General features: G+C 41.4%; 1 protein-coding gene across 1 annotated transcript; it reads left to right on the top strand.

Annotated features, from left to right (window-relative positions):
* Positions 1 to 579: 579 nt before the first annotated feature.
* Positions 580 to 23,695, top strand: afap1l1a (actin filament associated protein 1-like 1a; the record flags this gene model as incomplete). The annotated part of the gene is made up of 19 exons (XM_083891262.1): positions 580 to 610; positions 4,421 to 4,546; positions 5,594 to 5,677; positions 5,767 to 5,846; positions 6,270 to 6,405; positions 7,070 to 7,165; positions 7,252 to 7,466; positions 9,288 to 9,467; positions 9,632 to 9,715; positions 10,245 to 10,320; positions 13,977 to 14,096; positions 14,176 to 14,387; positions 18,757 to 18,902; positions 18,992 to 19,064; positions 19,582 to 19,696; positions 21,179 to 21,346; positions 22,367 to 22,542; positions 22,652 to 22,768; positions 23,628 to 23,695. 19 exons carry the CDS (start codon positions 580 to 582, stop codon positions 23,652 to 23,654), a joined length of 2,262 nt encoding a protein of 753 aa, XP_083747388.1. The 3' UTR covers positions 23,655 to 23,695.
* Positions 23,696 to 24,344: the final 649 nt, after the last annotated feature.

Below are 24,344 nucleotides of genomic sequence, written 5' to 3'. Positions count from 1 at the left end.
TTAAGAATAGAGATTTAAAGAATCAATTTAGCATCACACCATGTAGCACATTATTTTATTTTCTATCACCCCTATGTAATGTATCAGTGGGTTTATTTGTATCCTCTGGATGGCAAACTCTGTCTGTGAGCGGCTAGTTAAACATAAAATACACTGAGGTAAAGAATGTGCAAGAATAAAGAATGTGAGTTAGCTATTAGTCCATGTGTGTGTTTACACAGCAAGGCTTTCCCAGGTGCTATACGATCCCTGGGATTACAGCGTGGGTGGGGGGGGGGGGGGGGGGGGTTACGAACACACACACACACACACACACACACACAAACACACACACAAGGCACCGGCACCACCACCTCCTCTCTACCCCTCAACAAAAGAAAAGAGAGGAGGGCAGACAGGGTGTGGGAGGGGGGAGTGGAGGGAGATAACAGATCAGAGGGAGGAAGAGAGGTAAAGGCAGCAGTAGGCAGCTTGCCTGCCTCTGATACAAAAGACTATACAGGAAACAGACACACACAGACTGTGGAATATCTCACACACTACCTGCTCGTGTATGAATGAGTTTTTGTTTTGTGGAATATGGTGGGACTGTCATCCACTACTGTTGAGGGTAAGTGTGAAAAGTTTGTATAGCGCATGTGTTCTAATGTTGTGACACGCCATTGTTGTTGATGCTGTGTTTTAACATTGTGAAAATGTTGTTTTACTTTTGCTGTGAATATGTTTGATTCGGTTTAAGTATTTTTATTAGGCTGGTTTTTATGTAGGGGTGCTTTTCTCTGCTTCCTCATCAGGGACAAGAGATGAGAAACTGTGCCCTGTCTCTGTCAATGAAACTGATAAATTAATAAAATAAAAACAAGTACAGAATGCTGAATGGCTTGTTAAAATGAGAAACGTGCCCGGATTGATAAAGATATGTAGATTTACTGTTTCTGAACAGTGTGAAGACATACAGGGTGTGGAGGTGTAAAGTTGAGACTGAGACTTTAGGTAATGTTTACTTCAGCTTTCAATCCTGATTAGGAAAAGGCAGTAAAATCTGCATTGTTAAGAGGTTGAGAAACCAAATGTTTGCCACACAGACTGAGTGATGCAGCACTGTGACTTTTTTTTAATCCTCTAAAGACTTTTTTGTTGGTTTGCAAATGCATGTGTGGTTGGCTGGAATGTCTGCCTGCAACAATATTGTGAAACAGAGTTGCTCCAGAAAGACTGAATTTTGTCACTTTCGACACACATGGAGCAATGTTTGTGTGCAGGGTGTGTGTGTGTGTTAGTGTTGCGTGGGGGTGTGTGGGGTGTACAGCAAGATAAGCAATAAGCTTGTATGAAGACAGTCATATCTGCTCACCCTATTGAGGTCACGTTATTTTCTTTATATCAGGGTTTGTTGGACATGTTAGCACAGGTGTGCAACTTGCTGACATTACTTATCCGCCCACAGCTCCCCCTTTTCTTTCCCTCCCTCTGCTAGAGCTTTGAAAAGTTCTGAGTAACAAACAAACTACACTCTCTCTCTATGTGTGTGTGTGTGTACACATGCACTTTACAGAGGCTTGCACTATTAACAGGGTGAGGAATATTTATTGGGTTTAACAGCTATTGTCAGGGAGGTGTGACGAGGTAAATGTTTGGATGAGTCCAGTGCTTTGTTAGTAGTTTCATATCTTCCCATACTCGTCTTTTTTGGTATCTGATTTTTGTTCTGTGTGTATTTATATCTTTGTGAGGACAGTTTATATCGGCCCCACAACTTTAAAGGGCTTTTTTTGGATTAAGACCGGGTTTTAGGGTTAGATTTAGAATTAGATTTATGGAAGGGTTAGGCAGTGAGTTGGGGTAAGGGGCTAGGGAATGCATTATGTCTATGATCTGTCTTCACTGAGACAGATGTGCATTTGACCAGTGGTCGTCATAGAGACCAGAAGCTGTCCCTTATTTCTGATCTACTGGTTATGTAAAGGGCCTTAGAGTTAACCTGTGCTTAGGTTAAGGTTAGGTTTATGCATTGGCTGGTTAAGGTTAAGATCAGGGATAATGTATTTTTCAGGTTATACAAATAAACTGAAGTCAATCCGTGTAGCAGTGTGAACCTGTCTCTCTCTGTGTGTGTGTGTGTGTGTGTGTGTGTGTGTGTGTGTGTGTGTGTGTGTGTGTGTGATATGCCCTCATAATGTTTTTGCCAAGGTTTAAAAGACCCCATGTAATCATAGCTTAGATTAAAGTCAGGTTTTTCCCTCCTTGTAGCTGTGAATGTTTCAATTTCACCTCGGTATGCCTTTGATTAAACCTGATCCAACCTGCTTTTATGTTTCATTATCATCATCATATGCATGTGTGTAATTTCCCTCAGGTGCTGGGCTCAAAATCTGTTTTATCGGCCTTTTAAAGACCTCACACGTGCACGCACACACACATGCACGCATAACGTACTGTATGAGTTGCAGCACCGATCTAAAGGATCATGTGCTGTTTTAGATGTGTGTGAACCCATGTGAGAAGTGCAGTGTGGATTATAGGCCTGACTGGTAACCTAAGGGAGGTCTTATGTGCCTCACTCACATGCCAAATACTACACAGTGATTAAAAATGGATAATCAGCTTCTTGGAACAAGTGAAGTAAAGTGTTTTTTCCTGAATTCACACAGACTCCTTGAGAGCACCACTTTGATTTCTGTGCAGTATGTGCTGACTGGAGTAAATCTTTCTTTGCTGTATATGAGTCATGCTGTGGCTGAGGTTCCTCCACTAGATTAGGGGAAGCCCAGTGGTTCACTCGAGCCAGAATCCCAACAGCTGAAACCTCTGGCAGAGAGACGGCACTGACCTGGCCAAGCCAAGACTTTCCTCTCTCACGAGTTGCCTTTCCTTTCCTTGACCCCACTTCCTAATTTCTGCTGAGTGAATTGTGTTAATGAGGAAACATTCCATGTCCTTGCATTAATTTTTTCTCATTCTCTCTTATTGGGCTGCTTCCATATTTTCATCACAATTGATGGAAACTGCTCTTGTTAAACTGGCCCAGGAAAACACACACACACCTAATGTTGTCTGTATTTTTACTCGGGTACATGTGTAAGCCCATAGGAAGACCCACCTCAGGAAAGTATGTCTATTTTCAAGGAGTGGGAGCAGTCGGAAACACACGCATCCCATCACAGACACACACCAAGATACATCTTGACATATACAAGAACACTGTGTCTGAGTAAGTTCTGTCTATTAATATACTCCATAAACATTCACAGGGTGACACACCTCACTAAATACACAACACATAGTTCCAGTATGTTTTAGATGTTTGTGTGTTTGTACTTGTGTGTTTGTACATGTGCATGCACTGTTGTGTAGTTTCTGTAGTGCAAGGCAGGCTCCTGCTTCCATATGATTGCCCACCAAACAAAAGAGTTTTCTGACTGAGTGAGTGTCCCATGGCTGACTCCAGGCAGATGCATGGCTCAGTGGTTCCAATGTCAAACTGCGTTCATCGCTTCTCATATTAACACAATGGTTTGAGGGGTAGGGAATATTTTTCTGCCATTTTTCTGCCATTTTATTGACCTGTCATGTTGCAAGGTGAAAGGAAACGACTCACAAGAAGTGTTCAGGCAAAATCGAGTCAACTGAGGCAATTTGTGTTGTAATCTTTCAAGATAAATAAAGAACCAGTAAGTAAGGTAAATGGATGGATTCTCCCTTAATACCTACTCTAATCTACTCTGGGATCCAATGTAGTGTTTGCTGGGGTGCACTGTCGAGCACACAATGCAAATGTTTTCATGAAACTGGGCTGAAGTGCAAAGAAAAAAAGAAAAATTAAAAATGATGAAAATAGTTAGTTAGTTATAATTATAATTAGTTGCAGCTCATGACCAACATGGTTCAAGTGTAAACTGGAGAGCTGCATGTTTTGATACAGCTAAAGTTGTAAAAGGACACAAGTTGTGACGAAAAGTGCCACACACACACACACACACACACGCACACGCACACACGCACAAACACATTGGGTTTGTGCCCATCTGTCTTTGAGCCAGCAACATGTTCGAGCTGCTGCTGTTTCAGTTTTTACAGGATGTTCTGCTGTGTTAAAATTCTTGTTTTGGCGACTTTGTTTCCACTTTTCTTCTGTGTTAATGAGCAATTAGCAAACATGTTTCCTGTCACTCCACTGGTCTGTCATTGTTTAGTCTGTGGAGTGACTGACAGCAGAGGAGTGGAGGCAGACTTTGATAAGGTGGCAGATTGATATTGACAAACTGTGAAGCCAAGTGACAGAAAATGAAAGGGGGACAAAGCAGAATGGTCTCTTTGACATCCTCCTGGGGTTTGTTTAGACTTGTCAGCATAACCTTTGCCCTCTCTGCTGATACACTGAACTTGTGCCCCCCTGACCTTTGCCCCCTGCCATGTCCAGCTATGGAGGTGCTGGTGAACGAGCTGGGAGCTCTGCTGAAGATGTTGGACCAGGAGAACCTCAGCTGCTCCACCCAGGAGAAGAAGATGTCTGTGTGGAACCTCCTGCAGCAGATCCAGCCATCAGGTCAGTGAGAGGAGGAAGATTTTTGTGCAGGTCATTGTACATATGTTGTGTTTCATTCTGTATGTTTTTCCAGATTAAATCAACTGACAAATGGTATTCAGTTTATTTTTGAAATGCATATTCAGCCAATTTTGTTTTCACAATGTTAATGTTTGTGAATGATGGCATCGTCTGCATTTGTTTTACTGCAGTGCATCTTCACTGGTCTATAAATGTGGTCAACAATTAAATTCAACAATGCATTGCACCCTCAAATGAATGGGAATTAATAATTGATCACTCATTTGATTATAAAAACGCTGATCATTTATCTGTGGTAGCAAGCATTTAGTTATTGGACTGCATGTGTTTTTCAGAAGTGATGAACTTTACAAGGTCTGTTGAATGTATCTCGTAGCCACTCCCTCTAAGCTCAACGTAGTGTTAACCCTTCATTACTTTTACAAGCTTACATGCGCTGGACTTTGCTGTTTGTTTTCTTAACTATGTCTGATATAGAAATGCAATTTAAAGTCTCGTAGGTTTGGCTGGAGCTCTTGAATTGCGTTTTTACTTGAAATGCACATCCCCTACTGAATGGTAAATGGTTTGCATATAGCACTTTTCTAGTCTTGACGACCACTCAAAACTGCTTTACACTACAGTTTTGACATTCACACCCATTCACTCATCTTTCATACTCATTCACACACTGCTGGTAGAGCTGTCAGGATCAAGGTGGAGTTATGTGTCTTGCCCAAGGACACATCGGCATGCAGACTAGGAATCAAACCCACAAACTTCAAGTTTAAAGACAACTCACTTTAAACTTTTCTTTACATATGCAAGTACAACATTTCCATGCTGCCAAAAAACTCAATAAAAAAATCAACAAGCGATGTGTATACTGAAATATGTGCTGTTACTGCATGGATGGAGAATCATTTAGATTATAAACCATTTTCACCAACTCTAGAAACTGAGAGTGTTGAGAATGTGTTTGATTTACTGCTCTTTTCTTGCCTTTCATGCTTTTTTTGTTCATGTTTTTCTCATTCTCTCTTTCAGTGCCAGGGAGAGACTACATCTACATGAACTCAGCAGTTTACAGAAATGGCACCAGCTTTGTCGAGTCCCTCTTTGAGACCTTTGGTGAGTTTGCCTTCCAGGTCAATGCTGTAAAACACGCACGTCATCGCCGTTTAATAAGGTGCATTCATGTGCATTCTTATTATTTATAGACTGTGAGCTGGGAGACCTGAAGGATGTTGAAGATGATATTAAAGAAGACACGAAAACCCAAACCGACACTTTAAAACAGGCAAGTTGCCAAAAACATGCCGTTGCATTCCAAACTTTTTCCTTCCATAAATATCAGTTCCATGTGAAATATTGGCTGTAAACCCTGGGAATATGATTTGTGTGAGTGTGTGTGTGGGATGTGTGTTGTTGCGTATCCATCTGTTTTTGGCTTTTGTAAGGAACTTGTTATCCTTTAAAATGTCATATGGAGAAAAAGTAAAGAGTGGGGGGGTTTCCCATGTACATACGCTCATCACTCTGAAGACTTTTTGGAAGAGTTGACTTGTAGGGATCCACCCAGAGACTGGGCTGCAGTACAGTATGAGTTGGTCTTTACTCTCTTTGATGATGTAGTTTCCTGGATGAAGAAAGGAAATCTGTAATGGTTGTGAGGGAAATTGAGAGATGAGATTCATGTTTATGTTTATGTTTCCTTTGGCAGAACTCGACAGACTCCCCAGCCCCACGCTCAGCTGACTCTCCTCCCCCTCTGCCCACAACGCCTCCTCCTGAGGAGTATTATGAGGAGGCTGTACCTCTCAGTCCTGGAACGATGCCGGAGTACATCATCACTCGAGGTGAGCATCGTCTCACCATGAAAAACCCCGTAATAAAAAGCTAGTGTCTCACAGCATTAGTATTGGCTAGCACTGTTGCCTTCCATCAGAAAGATTTGGGTTTGCGGTTTGCTGTATGGAGTTTGCATGTTCTCCCCATGTGGGTGTGGGTTTTCTCCGGATACTCTGTCCAGGATATGAGCCGCTTTTTGCCCTGTGATGCCTGCGATTGGCCCCACATGCCTCATGTGGAGGATAAAGCGTTGGACAATGAATGCATATATAAAAAGCTTGTTTAAGACCATTTTTATTAATCCTGCTTTTAACTTGCCTTTTACTTAATTTTATTGTTTGAAATGTTTTATTTCTTCCACAGTTACATCCACTTGAAACTGAATTCGGTCTATGCAACAGCATTTATTGCTTAATTGAACTTTTGTTTTGTATAATTGCAATTATATTTTAGTCCATTTCACTCCATCAGTATATCCCCCTCATTTATGTTCCTCCTGTTACATTTGTTACATATTTTGATTTTTTATGTTGGTAGGGATGGGCGATGGGTGGGTGCAGTGGGAGGAAGGGTTTGGTTTTATCCTTTTAAAACACTTTGAATGATTGATTGATAGTTGGAATTAAACTCATGATGAAACATTCATTCAAGATCTGTTTTTTCCATTTCCAGTCAGGTCCAGCCCTCCTAACTCCATAGAAGATGGGTATGAAGACGCTGAAAATAACTACCCCACTACCTGCATAAATTCACACCGTAAAAACTCTTGTGAGTTATGATCACAGTATAACTACAGAATTAAAACTGCCTTTTTGGCAGGAATATCTTCATTTTCTCTGTCACTCCTCCCCAAGACAATGATTCTGACGCGCTGAGCAGTTCATACGAGTCATATGAGGAGGACGAGGAGGAAAGGAGCCCAGGCGTCCGACTCACTCATCAGTGGCCCTCAGACGAGAACTCCATGACTCCTGCCAGAGACTGTCGCATCTGTGCCTTCCTGCTGCGCAAGAAACGTTTCGGACAGTGGGCCAAACAGCTCACAGTCATACGAGAGAACAGACTACAGGTAAAGTGTACAGTCGCATACGTCTTTAATATTTTTAGACATTTTAGAGTCTCTCTTTGCTATAATTTGTATTTATTTTGAAGTTTCCAGAATTATTAAGATTAAGAATTATTTTCACGTGTTCTGAGGTTCTTTTGCCTCTTTTCTTTCTGTAAAGCACATCGAATGTGTATGATGTGCTATATAAACAAGGCAATAAAGCCCAATGCATACTTCTGCGTAAAGTGCTCTACGTAGGTTACGGAGACCCCTCTATGTCGCTGGAGAGGCTGTCGGAGAGTCTGCGTCGTCTCCGGCTGCATGAAATTTTTTTTAAGTGTCCGTCATTCCGTCAAAGGACAACGGAGACGACAAGGGCTGCGATTGATCCTCAGAACAGGCCAAGGTAACGCTGCTCTGTGCCGGCCACTGTGCGCACCGAGGGTCCACAGAGGCAGTAGCTGATCACCAATGACAACGTCGCTGCCAAACTATAAATATGTCATATCTTAATACACAAACCACATGTTTAGACTCTAAATGGCCCATTTCTCGCCTCAAATGATCTTACAACTGCGTTCCGGGACAAAGAAAATATTTATCTCATGTGAGACGGTCTTTCTCTCTTGGACGCCATTGCTCACTGTAACAAGAAGCACAACAACCTTGCGTAGCGACCCCTACTGAACGGGCGGCAAATTGCAGTGCGTATCTGGCACCACGACGGAGAACTATGAAGGCTCGAGGGGTCTCCGTGGTTACGTAGTCGGATAACACATTATGCAGTAGGAGAAGTATACTGTGGCCTTAAGAGATGGCAGACTTCACCTGATTCATGCAACAAGCCTCTGGTTGCCTTTGTTGGTCATATTGGCAAGTGCAAGTTTGTAGAAGTACAAACAAACAGACACAGCGCCACTAAAAACAATACTTCACTCCCACTCCGTGGGGTGAAGTGATAAATGACATGTCTTTTTGGAGCAGTCATTCCCAGAGACTGGGTCAGGAACCCCTCATGCTACACAGGAGATTTTTTTAGGGGCTTGTCAAATAAATTTTGAATTTTTAAACATGTATTAAATAACACATGTATAACATGAGGTTATGATTAAGGTATCAAACATGCAGTATATCTCTTGGAAATTGCTGCTTTATCTATTCTCTTTTCAAGTATTAGGTGTTACATGGAGGTCATCAGATATTCTATGGCTGATGCCAATCTTTGTATTTGATGCTGAATCCTTTTTTCTGATTAGAATAACAGTTTAAAAACAATACCAAATGATGCACACCATTGCATTTTATCTTGCAAATCTGCATTCTGTGCACTGCTGTGTAATTATTTATTTTAAATGTAAATAGTGTGAAAGTGGATGGTTGTTTGTCTATATGTGGCCCTAGGATGGACTGGCAACCTGTCCCTATGTCAGCTGAGATTGGCACCAGCAAACCTCATGTGGAGGTTAAAGCAGTCGATGAATAAATGAATGAATGAATGAATTAATTAATAATATATAAACTAAACAACTTTGTATAAGAAACTTTGTGATGGAAAATAAAAAGTTTTTATTGAGTTAGCCACATTTGCCATTTCTGAGAGCAAGAAATGTGTAAAATGACATAGGTAAGTAATAATCATCTGATTCATTAAATTACAAAAAAAACATCATGACTATATAGTGAAAGTGCATAGTGTATGTATAAGTGTATATGGTGTGTAGTGAAATGCCATCTTTAAAAGGTGCTTCCTCATATAAAAAAGAGAATGTGCCTAGCCTCATCATCCTTCTCCTTGAGCCTTCTGTATCCTATAAATACATGTATGTCCTCTTTTCTGTGCAGTGCTATAAGAGTTCCAAGGACACATGTCCCTATGTGGACCTGCTGCTGCCCCAGTGCACTGTGGTGTATGCACCCAAAGACAGCAAGAGGAAGCACCATGAGCTCCGCTTCACTTTGCTTAATGGCGACGCACTGGTGCTGGCGGTGCAAAGTAAGGAGCAGGCCCACAGATGGCTGAGGGTAAGCTGCATCCTGCACATATGCACGTACATGTGTCTGCCATTATGCTGATAGTCATGCTGACAATCTCTGGAAGTGTGTTTGTGCAAAAAGAGAAAATAACTCAAAAGGAATTTACTGTATAATCCAGATTGACACATGTTAACAAGAACGTTTCCCCTCAGGTTGTCAGAGAGGTGTGTGGTCAGAGTGCAGGCCCTGAGGAATCCATGTCTCCCATCAGTCCAAGAAAAACTGAACTTGACAAGGTAAGTGCAGAGGAGAGGAAGTTTGTATTCACATCCTGTCATTTTAATCCTCAAAACAATAATTCAGCTTCACAGTCAAGGTGAGGACAAGTCAGTAGCAGGGTGCAATTGTGTTGTCAGCATCAATTCTATTACACATTGTTTGGCTTGTAACAATATACAGCAATACACAGAGATAGCCTGTATTTGGCCTCCAGAACAAAGAGAAGGTATGAATTGCAATTGGTTGTAAATAGAGAAATGATAGGGGTGGGAGTGAGTCAGTGTGTGAACACGCAGATGCTCTTTTAACTTTCTCTATCTGTCAAACTGACATAAACACAGAGTGAGGAGAGAGCGCTGCCATAAATTTGGAAGCAGAAAAGGCAGAGGATGTTTGTCATGTGTGTGTGTGGTGATGATGACGACACAGCAGGTGGAATCGAATGACAGCTTGTTGTTTTTTGGGCTCAGCACTCAGTCTCTGAGTGAGCGGACAGATTGTTCTGGACGCCGCTGCTGTAATCAAAAATCTGTGCTTCTTCCTCAGAGGTTATCTGCAGAGAGGAACACATCAGACTCTGACAGTGTGGGTGTGTCGGCTGGAGACAACTGCAGGGAGAACGGTGAGACGGAGACTCATTAGTAGGGTGTCTGTTCTGGTCAGAAACACTGGATCAGATATCAGAAATAGAAAAATCTGAAATCCGATATGATCCAAAACCCCTAAATTTCACATAAATGCTCACCAGAGTTTGTCAAATCTGGGCTGTTTATTTCTTCTTAAATGAAGCAGAATATGTGTTATACAGTTGTATCAGTCTGATGCCACTATTGGCAGATACTCAAGGTTGTGGACTCATATTGGACGAGAAAACGTGGTATTGATCATCTCTAATCAATACACAAGATCTATTACACACACAAAACAGCTTTTCAGCATTTCCCCTCAATTGTTCCCCTAAATTGCATGAGGCTCATTAGCAGCTGGCTCATGACTCTTAATATGAGGTGAATTGTTTTATTATTGGCGTGACAGATTTTTTTACAAAATGTACTGTAGTTGTATTTAATTTGGCATAGAACACATGACCATCAAAAATACAATTAAAGCTTATATGCATAACTTTTTTAGATTTTTTTTTTGTAAATAATGTGTGGAGTGTTTGTGTGCATACAGGCATTTAGCCCATAAAACTGCTGAATGACCAGTTTCTTTTGAGCTGAATGACCAGTTTCCTCCTCCGAGAGAGAGAGCGGTAGTTATCTGACGGAGGCGGAAAATTAAAAGGGACTGCACAAACTGACGTAATGGTGAATGATAAGATATAGATATACATACATATGTATAGATATAGATTGTAATCGCAATAGGCTATAGGGGGAGATGACTCAGACTCAAGAGGCAGATAGAGCAGGAGCAGAACGGTTTTGTTAACCGTCACTGAAGTGGATGATTTCTCACGTCATAACTCCGCCCAATTGAAACCCAGATTTCAACAGTTAAAAAGACAAATATTTCGTATTTGGATGAAAACTGATTTCTAATATTTTTACATATTACATATTATGTACATAAGACCCTAAATTACATAGTTAGAAGACTTTTGTGGATTTGGGTTTACAGAGGCTTGCTCCTCTGCTCACCCCCTCCCTTCCCTGAGCGCTACGGTATCCTCAGCCGGTCAAATGTCGTCCTCGTTGTCTTTCTCCGTGTCAGCAGATGAGGTTTGTGAGGCGAGGGAGAGGGCGAGCTACCGCGGCCGTAGCAGACGAAGCGGAGAGAGTGGAGGCGGGACTTCCGCTACAAGTAAAGCGACGCTTGATTTGTTCTCTCGCTTTTGTCCTTACAGGCTCCGGTAGAAACATGGCGTCTCGCTGCTAACAGTGGCTATGCAACTAGGCTTGCGACCATGTTATTTTACATGACTTTTTCAAACACTACGAAAAAATGAAACAAAAACTATTATACAGCGACTAGTCAATGCAGGAGCACATAATATGTATAAAAGAGTGGATTTTGGGTTATATAAACCCATAAATACTACGAAGTGTCCCTTTAAGAGTCTGATTTTAGTCGAGATAAGACAATAGTTTGACAATAGTGTCATGTAAACATGTTAGTGAGTGTAGAATCAAATTAGACTTAGTCAGACTAACATACCTAGTTAATTTGATTCATAGTCCAGTTACTCCTGCATGTAAACACTTAAACAGACTGGAGTCTGACTTGGTGTTCTGCGCATGCATCAGAATTTCCTCCCCGGTCTTTAACTCTAGACGGAAATTATTTATAAACTGCAGTACTTTTGCCAGAAAAGAACAAACAACACAATGGCTTTGGTTAGAGCAAAAGCTGTGGAGAAGTCTCACTCATGTACACGTACAACAGGTATGAAACATCATTCGCTGTTTGCTTTTCGGTGACATAAAGGTCAACAGGAAACTGAGTCATCACGCACTAGCTAATAGAGATATACAGTGGAGGCGGAGTCAAACGTACACGGTCAACAAATACAGCCGCAGCTCGATTAAACTGCGCATATAAACGTAGTGACGGAGCGAGTTGTGTGAAGCTGAAAGACTTGATCAGCATAGTGTTTGCATCAACGCAGTTCTGTTTTAAAGCTGTAACGTGTAACTTTTGAGTTTGATCTTACTGTTAAAAAAGTGGACATTCAGCAGTGTGACAGGATGAAGGCTATTGCAACTGGGTTGTGGAGGGGTGGGGTCACCAGACACATGTCGTTTAGAGGGAGCTGGTGGGGAGACAGACGTTACGCACTTAGAGCTTTAAACAATGAAATTGCAGCCTTTGTGCAGCCTAAATTTGGGCCCTAGTCTGTACATGACCTTATATCTATACTGCTACATTTAAGTTGTGAGGGTGGGTGGAAGAGGTGGTTAATTGACACAACATGCTTGTACGCGCAGCGCAAACTCAAGAGTATGATTTCAGAGTCGGTTGTGAGAGTGTTAGGAATAATTGACTGTATTTAACAATCTGGCTTTAATTACATCGCAGAAAAAACATTGGCTCACATAAGGAATCCATATTCATTTGGGTTTGTCTTTTGCTATTATTCGGTGCCAAGTTGGATATATGAAAGCATTCCGAAACATCTGACTTTCCATGTTGTAATTACAACTTTCACGTTAACGTGGCTGTTTACATGTCAGGAAGATGGATTCAGCGTAGGGTCACACCAAAGTTCAGCACTCATTAAGACAACTAAGCTATTTATGAAAACAGAGCATCCACTTATGAAGACCAAGAGAAGTAGGTGCAGAAATGCTCGTATGTGTACACTGAGTTAAAGGGACACTGTGTAGTATTTATGTATTAATTAACTAGGTATGTCAGTCTGACTAAGGGCCAATTCCAATTCCTATCTTAACCCTCAATCTTAACCCTCAAGCTCAACCCTTATCTTAACTGGCCCTCAAAACCAAGTGTTAAGGGTTATTTTGTCACTTAGAAATGGGACACCCCTTAAATGCAGATACGTCTTCAGACTGCGGGGGGCAGAATAACGAGAAAGCTGTGTCCAGTCTGTCAACTCCAAAAAAGAAGAAGAAGAACACATTTACGTCACGATTATTTATTTATTATTTTATTCAGTCAAGTTATTAGGTTGTCAGTTCGTTATAAGATGAAACTCATACAAATACCACAACCACGGACATATTCAGCTGACAGTTACCACACACCACGGCTTATTGAGAGGTTAACGATAGCGAACGATCGCGTGTGCGCACCGGCCGGCTATTGACAAAAGATCGTAAAATAAAATAAAATGTTGCGCAACAATGACGTCAGTAATCCATAATATGGGCCTAAACTAAGATAATACAATGGTTTTCATAGCAGCGAGACGCCATGTTTCTACCGGAGCCTGTAAGGACAAACGCGAGAGAACAAATCAAGCGTCTCTTTACTTGTAGCGGAAGTCCCGCCTCCTCTCTCTCCGCTTCGTCTGCTACGGCCGCGGTAGCTCGCCCTCTCCCTCGCCTCACGAACCTCATCTGCTGACACGGAGAAAGACAACGAGGACGACAATTGACCGGCTGAGGATACTGTAGCGCTCAGGGAAGGGAGGGGGTGAGTAGGGGAGCAGTTCTTTGTTGTATATTTCAGCCTCTCCTCTAGATGGCACTATAAACTACTTACTTCACCTTTAAGATATTGCTTTGATTTTGCTTTTATCTAGTCCACAGCTTCATTTCCTTCACTATCCAAAGATTAATAAAACCAATTATGGAATTCTTTCATTTGGTTTAGGTAAGGTCAAACGAGGGGCTTTGGCTGCAGGCCGTAAAATCACCCGCATCATCAGCTTTTCCAAGAAGAAGCCCCCACGGCCAGGTGATCCCCGGACATCCTTCAGCAACCCACGACAAGGTCAGACTCACACCTCATGTCACTCTCTAGATCTCCAGGTTGGCAGAGGCATAATTTTATTTCCTTCCTCACAACACAGGCTACCTGTCAGTGCTGGTGAACCAGGTGTGGCGAGAGCAGTGGTGTTGTGTGTGCAGAGGGTTTCTGCTCTTCTACCATGACAAGGGAGACACTCGGACATCACTGCCTTCACTTCCTCTGCAGACCTGTGAGGTGTTGCCAGGGCTTGGACCCAAACACCCATTCGCGTTCCGCATCGTGCGCAGCAGCACAGAGGTGGCTGCACTGGAGGTACAATATTGTCATTGTTTTGTTCTTGAAGCTTCACTCGTGAACAGTTTTTATATGTCAAAGAACTGTGAGGTGTGAAAAGTGCAGCCCAACAAGGTTACCACTCAAACGCAGTTTTTCCTTCAGCTTTATGAAGCATTTTATTATCTTGCAGCTTCAATGGTGTTGCTGCCAATCGTTCTGGTTTTATGCTTATTGTCAGCAGCATGAGGTAGCTGTTTTTGAGGCTCTGATGAACCCACTGTAAGATCAGCAGCACATGGAATAAAAAAGCAGCAAGCTAAAGAACTTTCCTTTTTTCGTATTCAACCAAAATACGGAAAAAACAAAACAAAATATCGGCCCAAATTTTTTTTTTTGCAAGTTCCTTTTTTAGTTTTTAGTTTCTTAATTCTCAAAAGAACGGCGGACACACCAGAAGCGGAAGTGAAGTGTAAAAATTTCAAAATAAAAGCATGCTAATTTATTTTCATACAGATTATATACCATTCTCTTTATACACTTTAATGTAGTACATTTATTTTTGTGAAAAGTGAAACTATAACAGCTGGTTGTTTGGGAGTGTGTGAATGGATATTGTAGAAAACGTTTACCCTGCGGAAATAAAGAGCATCTAATGTCACCAGCAGAGGTCGCCATCACCCGCAGTCAAGACAGACATGGCTTCACATTCCAATAATAGTATTAATAATCATTTGAAAATTGTGATTAAGTTATGATGACTTCAGTGTCGATGTTTAGCCACAAGGTGGCGCCCGCATCCATCGACGCTCTCATAACAGAGTTTAAGTTGACTTTTGATCAGAGGCACTCAGTAGAGACAAAATGGTACCGTGGGCATGGCAGGAAGCTGAAAGTAAAAAACTCGACCGAATACTCGATCGAAGTGGGAGAATTATCGACCACACGGAACCAGCCGTTTGAGTTAACAACCCTTGACCTCTTCGGCCCTTTCACTGTCAGAGACACTGTTAAACGGGGAATGAAGATGAAAGTGTGGGGTGTAGTGTTCAGCTGTATGGCATCAAAAGCAATACACGCTGACATTGTAGAAGACTTGTCAACAGAAGGGTTCTTGAAGACGTACCAGCACTTCACGGCTCTCAGAGGCCACCCAAGGAAGCTTTGGTCAGATCAAGGGACTAACTTTGTAGGCGCCAGGCTGATGCTAAAGGAAAGTTTCTAAATAATATCGATAAGGAGCAGATCCAGGCAAAGGCAGCAGCCACAGCGACTGATTGGACTTGGGTGTTTCACCCAGCAGACTCTCCACACAGGAACGGAGCAGCTGAAGCAGCAGTCCGTGTACTCAAAATGGCACTGAGTAACGTTGGTGAGGAGGGCAACCTGACAGCACTGAAGTTCCAGACCCTCCTCTACCTAGCAGCCAATCTGTATAATGAGAGACCTATCAGTGCTAGAGCCCAGGTACGAGATGAGTTGGTAGGAGTTATCACTCCCAACACACTCCTGCTAGGTTGTGCTGGGCCTAGCGGGGACACTCAAGGATTTGAGTATCCAACCTACCCTGTCGTAAAAGACTGAGAGCGATTCAAATAGAAGTCGACAAGTTCTGGAAAAGGTGGAGCCAGCTGGCGGGCCCATGCCTTTTCGTCCCACAGAAGTCGCACACACCTGCTAGAAATATTGCAGTTGGAGACTTTGTGTGGTTGGCCGACCAGAATGCATTGAGGGTATGTCCCGATGTGAAAGGCGTGGTATGAGACGTGAAAGTGAGAACCTGCCAAAGTTGTCCAGTCTCTGGCTGGCATTGCAAGAGAGGGCAGGGAGTTAACTGTCCCTTCACCATCCTCCATAGGGATGTCAGGCGGCTGGTAGTCCTACTACCAGTGGAGGAGCAGAAATAAATAGTTCCCACCAGGTGGTGTGTTTCGGTTAAGGATCAAGACCCCCCCTCCACCAATTGGTGGAGTGTTTCGGTTAAGGATCAAGACCCCCCCTCCACCAGTCGGTGGTAAAGGATACCATGAGGACATTAATTAACATGTAATCAATATTTATGTTGTTTATGGAACAAATCTTTAATTATGCATGCTGTGTGTAGTAATGTGTTGTGCGTTCCTATTCAAGGATGTAACTTTTGTACTTTAGGTAAATGTTACATCTGCTTAAATCTTAATTATTATCATTAATGGATAAATTGTAATCATTATAACTGTTTGAATTAGTTGCTGTGGCTTACTTAGGTTCAAGAATCAGGAAGCCAAGTGGGAGGTGTAGAACTTTCTAGCAGTTATTGAGTATGTGCAGTGCGAAATCAAAGCGTGATTGTCAGTTGTCATCAAAGCTTTGTTGACCAAAGCACTTCTTGTATAGCTAATCCTTTATTTGTGTCATCATCTGTAACTGATCATCAGAACCCGTATGTTTTGTCGGTTTACAACCTATTAAGTAGTGTATTAAGTTGTGTGTAGAATAAAACCTCTTAAAGACACTCGAGTTTTCCGCCATACTTGTTCTGAGGGTAGTTTATTGAGTTGTAAGAAGCAACCGGTAAAAATCTGGACAGTGTCTTTCAGGATTCCTATGGTCTCCTCAATCTCCTCATCATGTGTTGAGAGCCTGTTGGCATTCTGCATCACAGTATGTTATGGGACCTGAGACCAACAGGAAGAGGCTTCAGGGTGTAATCAAAGCAGCAAAGAAGATTGTTGGGTGCCCTCTCCCCTTGACACAAGGGGACCTTTTCCACTTGACTTCTGTCTAAAAAGTCAAATGACTTAATTTGTCAAATGAAAATGACTTCACTGTTTTGACTAAGAAAAACCAAACTGCTCACAACACAATATTACTAAATGGAAGAGTTAATAACAGAAGGAACACAACTGGACTTGAGCATGAATAAGAAAAACCTAAATTAAATAATAAAAACATTCAATAATTATGCATTTAAAGAAGATATATATTATTACATTACTGTGTTTTGCCGACAATACAAGACTTCCAGAGATGTGCATTTGAGACAGGTAAGTTTGCTTTGTATTCCAGGTGACCTGTCATGAGCCACTTTACATACTATAGATCTATTTCTCAGCATATGTGTATTCCAAATCAAACTTAATAAATCCCTGGGTGGATGCGGGCACCACCTTGTGGCTAAACATCGACACTGAAGTCATCATAATTTAATCACAAGTTTTAATTTTCAAATGATTATTAATACTATTATTGGAATTTGAAGCCGTGTCAGTCCTGACTGTGGGTGATGGCGACCTCTGCTGGTTAAGTTAGATGCTCTTTATTTAGGCAGGGTAAAAGTTTTTTGACAATAAGTATGTATTCACACACTCAGCTAAAATAATAATTATAGCCTACTCCCAAACAACCAGCTGTTATAGTTTCACTTTTCAAAAAAATACATGTACTACATTACGGTGTATAAAGAGAATGTATATAATATATACATATATATAGTATATAATCTGTATGAAAATAAATTAGCACGCTTTTATTTTAAAGTTTTTACACTTCACTTCCGCTTCCGGTATGTCCGCCGTTCTATTGAAACGGAAAAAGGAAAAACAGAGCACGGTTTCCGTTTTTTCCTTTTTTGGTTGAAGGAAAAAGGGGCGCCGTTTCCCTGTTTTCGTTTTTTCGTATTGTCAAAAAAAAACGGATTATACTTTAGTACACGGACCGGGTCGGATATTTTGCTCGTGAGTTAGTCAGGAAACCAAAAGCAAAGTTAAAAGACAATGTTTCAACTGTACTTTTAAGTATCTGTGGTCCCTGGACCAGGGTGGGTCTATGTTTCTTTTTACCAGAGCGAGCAAGATTATTTTACTATTTTTTGTTTGTTTACTTTTACAATTGAAACCCAAAGTGCAATAGTTATTTTTAATTTAGTTTGGATTTGGATTTGATTTTGTTTTGTAAACAAACGACCACTACAGTGCTCGTGATGCGAGACAGCAGCAAACAGGTTGGAGTATGACTCCATGAAAACACAAAGAAGTGTCCACGGAATGTTTCAGAAATGAAGTCTACAATTAAAGAAAAAAGCTTAATGCTTATTTTCCTTACCCACCCCTGCGCTGCTGCTGTGTACACATAAAAGCTCCCTCAGTCAGCTTTGTTTCTCTTGACAGAGCATGTTTTCAGATGACGGACGTGGCATCCAGATAATGTCACATCATTTCTGTTCTCGAAGACCAAACAGAGGCAGAAAAAGAACATCACCAAAAAATGTAGTGCCCACAAACATGACTCTAAGATGAATGTTGTTGTCTCTACTGAAGGTGTGAGTAGTTAAGTGTGTGCTAAAAATGATGTGTTTGCAGCTTGTCCTACAGCCTTCACAGTGTTCAACATTTGTCCCGACTGACTGAGTTGTCCTGTCCCCCACTAGGCAAGCAGCTCTGAAGAACTGGGACGGTGGCTGGGTGTCCTCTTGGCAGAAACGGGCTCTGCGACAGACCCAGAATCCCTGCATTACGACTACGTTGATGTGGAAACCATTGCTAACATCCGCAACGCTGCGCGCAATTCCTTCCTGTGAGTGAGTTGGGATATTTGGTCGAGGTCAGTGTAAGGCCACCGACCAGAGCAGTGATGCTTTCCTTTCTCTCTCTCTCTGATCGCAGATGGGCCACCTCCTCCAGCAGTGCCTCTACAGACTGCAGAACATATGACGAAGTCCCTAATGAGGAAATGCAGGTGGGAAATGTGCTTGGATGCACACAAATTCACATCGTTCAGTAAAAATGTGTAATGTCTCACTATAATATGACAAGACTGGATCCTGTGTGTCTGTGTATGTGCAGCTGCTGGGGGACACTGTCCCCAGTGGAATATGACTCCCCATATCAGTCACTCGAACGTACAGATAGTTCTCTGTTACACGCTTGTCAATGTCGGCTTTTTGTTGGCCAGAGAAAAAGTACTGTGTGGGCAAGGGAGCGGAGAAAAGCAGTCAAGACTGGAGAGAGGAAAGAAAGAGGTCAGGGCACTTTCACAGCCTGTAAACCTCTTTCTTAACCCCACTGACATGCACTTAAAATTGCACTCCTTTCCACCTTCAGCCACAAACATACACACCTCAACGGTCGAAAACCAATAAATCTAAAGGTCCATTTATTGCTCTTTTCCTCCCCTCTGCTCATCCTTCCCACATCTGTCATGACCTACCACCCCCAACCTACCACCCACACCCCACCCCCTTTGCTCCACCCAGTCAGGGGAGAACCGCAGGCAGCAGTCTGGGAATCAAGGGAAGCGCCGCTCAAGTTTCTCAAGCAGCGACTCTGACAAAACTAAACCACTGGTATCCCTCAAACGAAGTGGCTCAAGTAAGTGTGACTGGTTGGTTTTCAGTAACATTTCTGTAATACCAGTGGTCTGACCTGAGCAAGGCCCCATGAACTACATTGTTAGACTTTTTAAGAGGCAACTATTACAATGGCTATAGGGCTTCTTACTCTCATGCTGCTAGTGTAAGTATTTCACTGATATTAGAAACATATTATACATTTAGAGTTTAGATATGCAGGTAGGTTTTAAGGCACCAATGTTTTTATGAACTAAATAGAGATGTTTGTCACCCCTGTGGGATAGATACTCTACAGTATTTACATTTAGTAACAAATGCACTGAAAGGGCCCAGGGATGTCATAAGTGTCTTGAGTTTGCAGATGCAATTATTTTCATTTCAAACCTTATCGTTCTTCGTATAACATTTCATTTGTTTCATGTACATGCACAATTTAATGTCATTTTATGTATAAAATAAATGTAAGTGACATATTGTGACGAACGACGAGCATTAGAAGTACACAATAGAAATTAAAATGAATTATTCACATCAAAAACTCACCACCAACCAGGCAGCTGAGATGTAAACACAGTTCAACCAAGTCTCTTTAGATGCTTCATGCCTGTGAATTTTCGGTTTTTCACCCCTCCCTGCTTTTCCATCTGTCACTCTCGCAAAATAAAAAATAAAGTATATGAATAAAAAATAACCGTGACAGCAGCCTGACGTCCCGAGAGGGAAGTGAATAATTCGACAGATGGCTCCTTTTTACAGTATGTCACATATGAGTTTCAGATTCAAGAGTTTCATTGTAGCTCGTCATTCCAGCGCAGTACCAGTTCACCCACAAGTCATAAAAATCGGAGCTCTCATCTGGCTGAAAATTCCCCCCCCTTTTTCCTCTCCTCTTAATCAACCTCTCAATTTCCATCAAAAATCTTTTCCCTTTCCTCCTTTTTTTCCCCACATCCTCCTGTGGCAGCTGGACTCTGACATGCAAGCAAAGGAGATGAGTGTCCAGGGTTTAGGAACGTGATATTGGTATGGACGGCCGGCTCAGTTCTCTTCGCAGTGCTGTCTCACAGGTCTTCCCTGTGACGTCTTGACACATCAAAGACTCTCCAGGGTTGAGAACTTCAGGACGTAACCTGAGATTTATAAGACACTCACATTGGATCTGCGCTGTCTTGCCTCCTGCAAAGAGAGGAGTGTGTGTCTGTGTTCATCTTGTATATATGTATTTCATATCTAGAGGTCGACCAGTGCAGGTTGCACTGGCTGCATCATGTTTCTTAGAAAAAGGTTGTGTAAACTTTATAATGCTCTTTATCAATCTTGCTCTAATCATATCTCTATCCTCTCAAAAACCTCATAAAAAAGGTCAAACTGTTGGTGTCCTCTCCCCAGCTAGTGTAAAGAGCATGACCGTGAAAGGACATGCAGACAGATCACTGTCAAATGTTCAGTCTTCTTCCCATAACCTTTGCACATCTGACCTCTTACCTTTGCTCCCACTCAGACGGCAACCAGTACGGAAGGTATGGGAAAACACGAGCAGAGGAGGATGCCAAACGTTACCTTAAAGAGAAAGAAGAGCTGGAGAGGGCGAGAGATGGGATACGGAATGCACTGGTGACTGTTCGACAGGAGAAGAGAGAACTGAAGGAAGGGCTGAAGACGGCCTCTGGTGAGGAGATATGATTCCAAATGGTGACCAGATGCTGCGATTCCTGGTCTGTCCAGAAATGATTTGATTTATGTCTTGTTTTTCAAACCAACCAGTGTAGATAGGGCTTAGGTTTAGTCTGCATTAAGGATGCGTCTCTGTTATTAGATATGAGAGGACAGTGTCTCTGCAGGGCTGAATAAAATCGTATTGTTATTAAATGTAAAGTAAAACTAAAAGTACTTCCAGAACTAAAAGTACTTCCATCCAATGCACCCCATTTCAGAGAGCTTTCAATCACACGATATTATTTCTGGATTAAGAATGTGATAGTCTGTTTCTCTGTTCTTTTTTTCTTGCTCTGATCCTTTCTCAAGTCTAACTTTCTCAGTTGTGTCTTAGTCGTATGTGATAGTAAAGGTTGAATGGACTTCTGGGGTAACTTTAAAGAGATCACTGAGGCACGAAGGAAGCACTTTCCAGTATTTTTTTAGACTTTTCAAATCATTGTTAAATCACAAAATGTAACAATTATTATTATTATTATTTTTTACATATGTTTTCAATGCTGACTTCCTGTTGGGTGAAGATTATCTTCTCGGACATGTTCAGGGTGGGTTTCTTACATTTGAACTTTTCATGCAGATCAATGTACGGCAAAGTTACAGCACACTTCCTTTTTCAGAAGACCAACTTCCTGTTGGAAGGTCATGGTTTGCAGACATCTTCACTTCTCTTGTCTTGCATACAAAGTTTTAGGGGGACACTTTAATCCTTGTCAGGGCAGCATACAAAACTGTGAAATATGGTGTTTTCTGTCATCGCCAGAGGGAGCTGTTTTCTAATTTCATTATTTTTTTATAGACGTCTTCAGGGCGGAATTATAATCTATCATAGCAAATTTGGTTCAAAAGTTATAACAGTTTTGATCCTGCATTTTGAAGGTTCATTACCATCTGAAGATGGCACTAATACACAAACTGTGCTGTATCCTAATTAGTCTAATTTTGTTGTGTGTGTGCGTGTGTTTCTATGGAGCAGATAAGAGAAAGAGCTCCTTGAACAAGCGTTTGTGCCATCTGGAGGAAGTCTGTAGAGCTAAGGAGGCAGAGAGGGTGGACCTGGAGCTGCGGCTGACTCAGGTCAAGGAAAACCTCAAGAAGAGTCAGGCAGGTGGAGCACTGGGTGCACCAGTCGAGACTAAACCACCAGTTAAGGTGTGTTTTCTGGATTTCTGTAGAAAGATTTGTGAACAGGCAAATAATATACACAATGTTCTGTTAACATCTTTCCTATTTTTTTATATTTTTATGTGTGTGTATGTAGGCCACCGGCAAAAAGAATCAGTACAGTGAGACATTACCGGTGAATTGTGCATCTGAAATGCGTAGGAGGCCTCCATCTGTTTATGCTTCCTCTGGAACTGTCATGCAGAAAGCAAAGGTGACGCATATCTTACTGTTTCCTCCTCATTCCTCCACATTTCTCTGTCAGACTCCAGAGGAGGTTCAGTGTGAGCTCTGGGTTTTCACAGTTCAGTGTTGACATTTACAGCGAAGCAACTGTTTATGAGTGTATTTTAAAGGTATATTCTATAATAACATTCAGCCCAGCCCAGCAAGTACAACATAAGTAAAAGTTAACCACAAGGGGGCAACTGCACTGGTTGAAAAATAACTCTGTTTGAATGGAAATCAATGGGAAAATGATCCTTCTTCTCACTTAATTTATAATGTTAATAAACATTTTGCTGAGGAGTTAATGTCACTAACACTTGACTTGGGAAAATAAACACAGTTAAATTATGGGTCAATATGAGGTTTGTCAGATTTTGACCAGTGTTTGCAGTTTTTATCGACTTTTACTTGGCACCTACATGGAAACAAAGAAGCCAGTCTAATTATTTTTTGTAGGCTGCCATGATATAATTGTTCATAGACATTAATAGACTTGCTTGTTTGGGTTTTGTGAATGAGTGTAAAAGTCTGAGTTGAAGCCAAATTTAGGCATGGCTATTCAGTTAAAATTAATGACTAATGCTGTAATTACTTTAAAGGTTGTGACACAAATCTAGATATTTATTTCTCTACTCATTCAAACAAATGTTATGACCTTTATATTTATTTGTAGACACATTTCACTGTAGCACAACCCCAGTATAACTACTTGTTTAATTTGGTGCCGTGTATGTATTTTGTGTAGCTTATTCATGTGTGTTTCATCTTCATTTACTTAACTCTTTGAAACATTGAGTTTTATTTCCACCTTATTAATAAACATCCTCACTTTTGTATTTCTACAGGAATGGGAGTCAAAGAGAGGAACCTAGTAATCTGACCTGTAATCTCACTGAGGACATCAACATCCCCTAAACACAGAAATAAACTGTAATGAAAGAAATCAACCACTAGGCGGAGGTATATTTCACTGAATTTTTACCCTTGTGTTTCCTTAAGAGGACTTTAAGGATCTTGAGATTGTGAAAGAGAGCAACAGGAAAAGTGTTTGAAAACGCAAAGTCGTAATAGAAAGGTAGCACAGAATTGTGCTGCGGTCAGGTTAAATGTTTAAATTGTGAATGTTCCACGTTATAAAAAAGTAACTTTACAATGTGTGATGTACGTTTTGGAAACTCGGAGGAAAGGAGGCAGGAGCCATAATGTGTCTTTTATTTGTTCTGCCTGTTCATACTGAGCCATGACTACTGTTATACTGTTATACTTTTATACTGTTCTTTTCTCTTCATATTCAGCTCGGTGCCATAGATTGATGGGTTGAGGGTGTTATTTCTTTTTGACTGCACTCACCAGCTTCTTCTCAGGTTGAAGCTGTGCTTTTCTTCTGCTGAATTGTTTGGTTGGAACAAAACCGTTCATCCATCTTTTTGAAATCATATTTCCAAATGAGGAAATCTATTTCATTAACCAATGTCTTTGCTGAACCTGTGGTTGTCTTTTGCACTTTATTGTTCCTCTACCTAAATAAGGTGGGGAAATGTCTTGTTTTCCATATGTTCTTT

The sequence above is a fragment of the Microchirus variegatus genome (assembly GCF_963457635.1).
Source record: "Microchirus variegatus genome assembly, chromosome: 6".
Classification (NCBI taxonomy): Eukaryota; Metazoa; Chordata; class Actinopteri; order Pleuronectiformes; family Soleidae; genus Microchirus; species Microchirus variegatus.
Note: the sequence above shows the minus strand (reverse complement) of the source record. Positions and strands in the feature narration are given on the sequence as shown.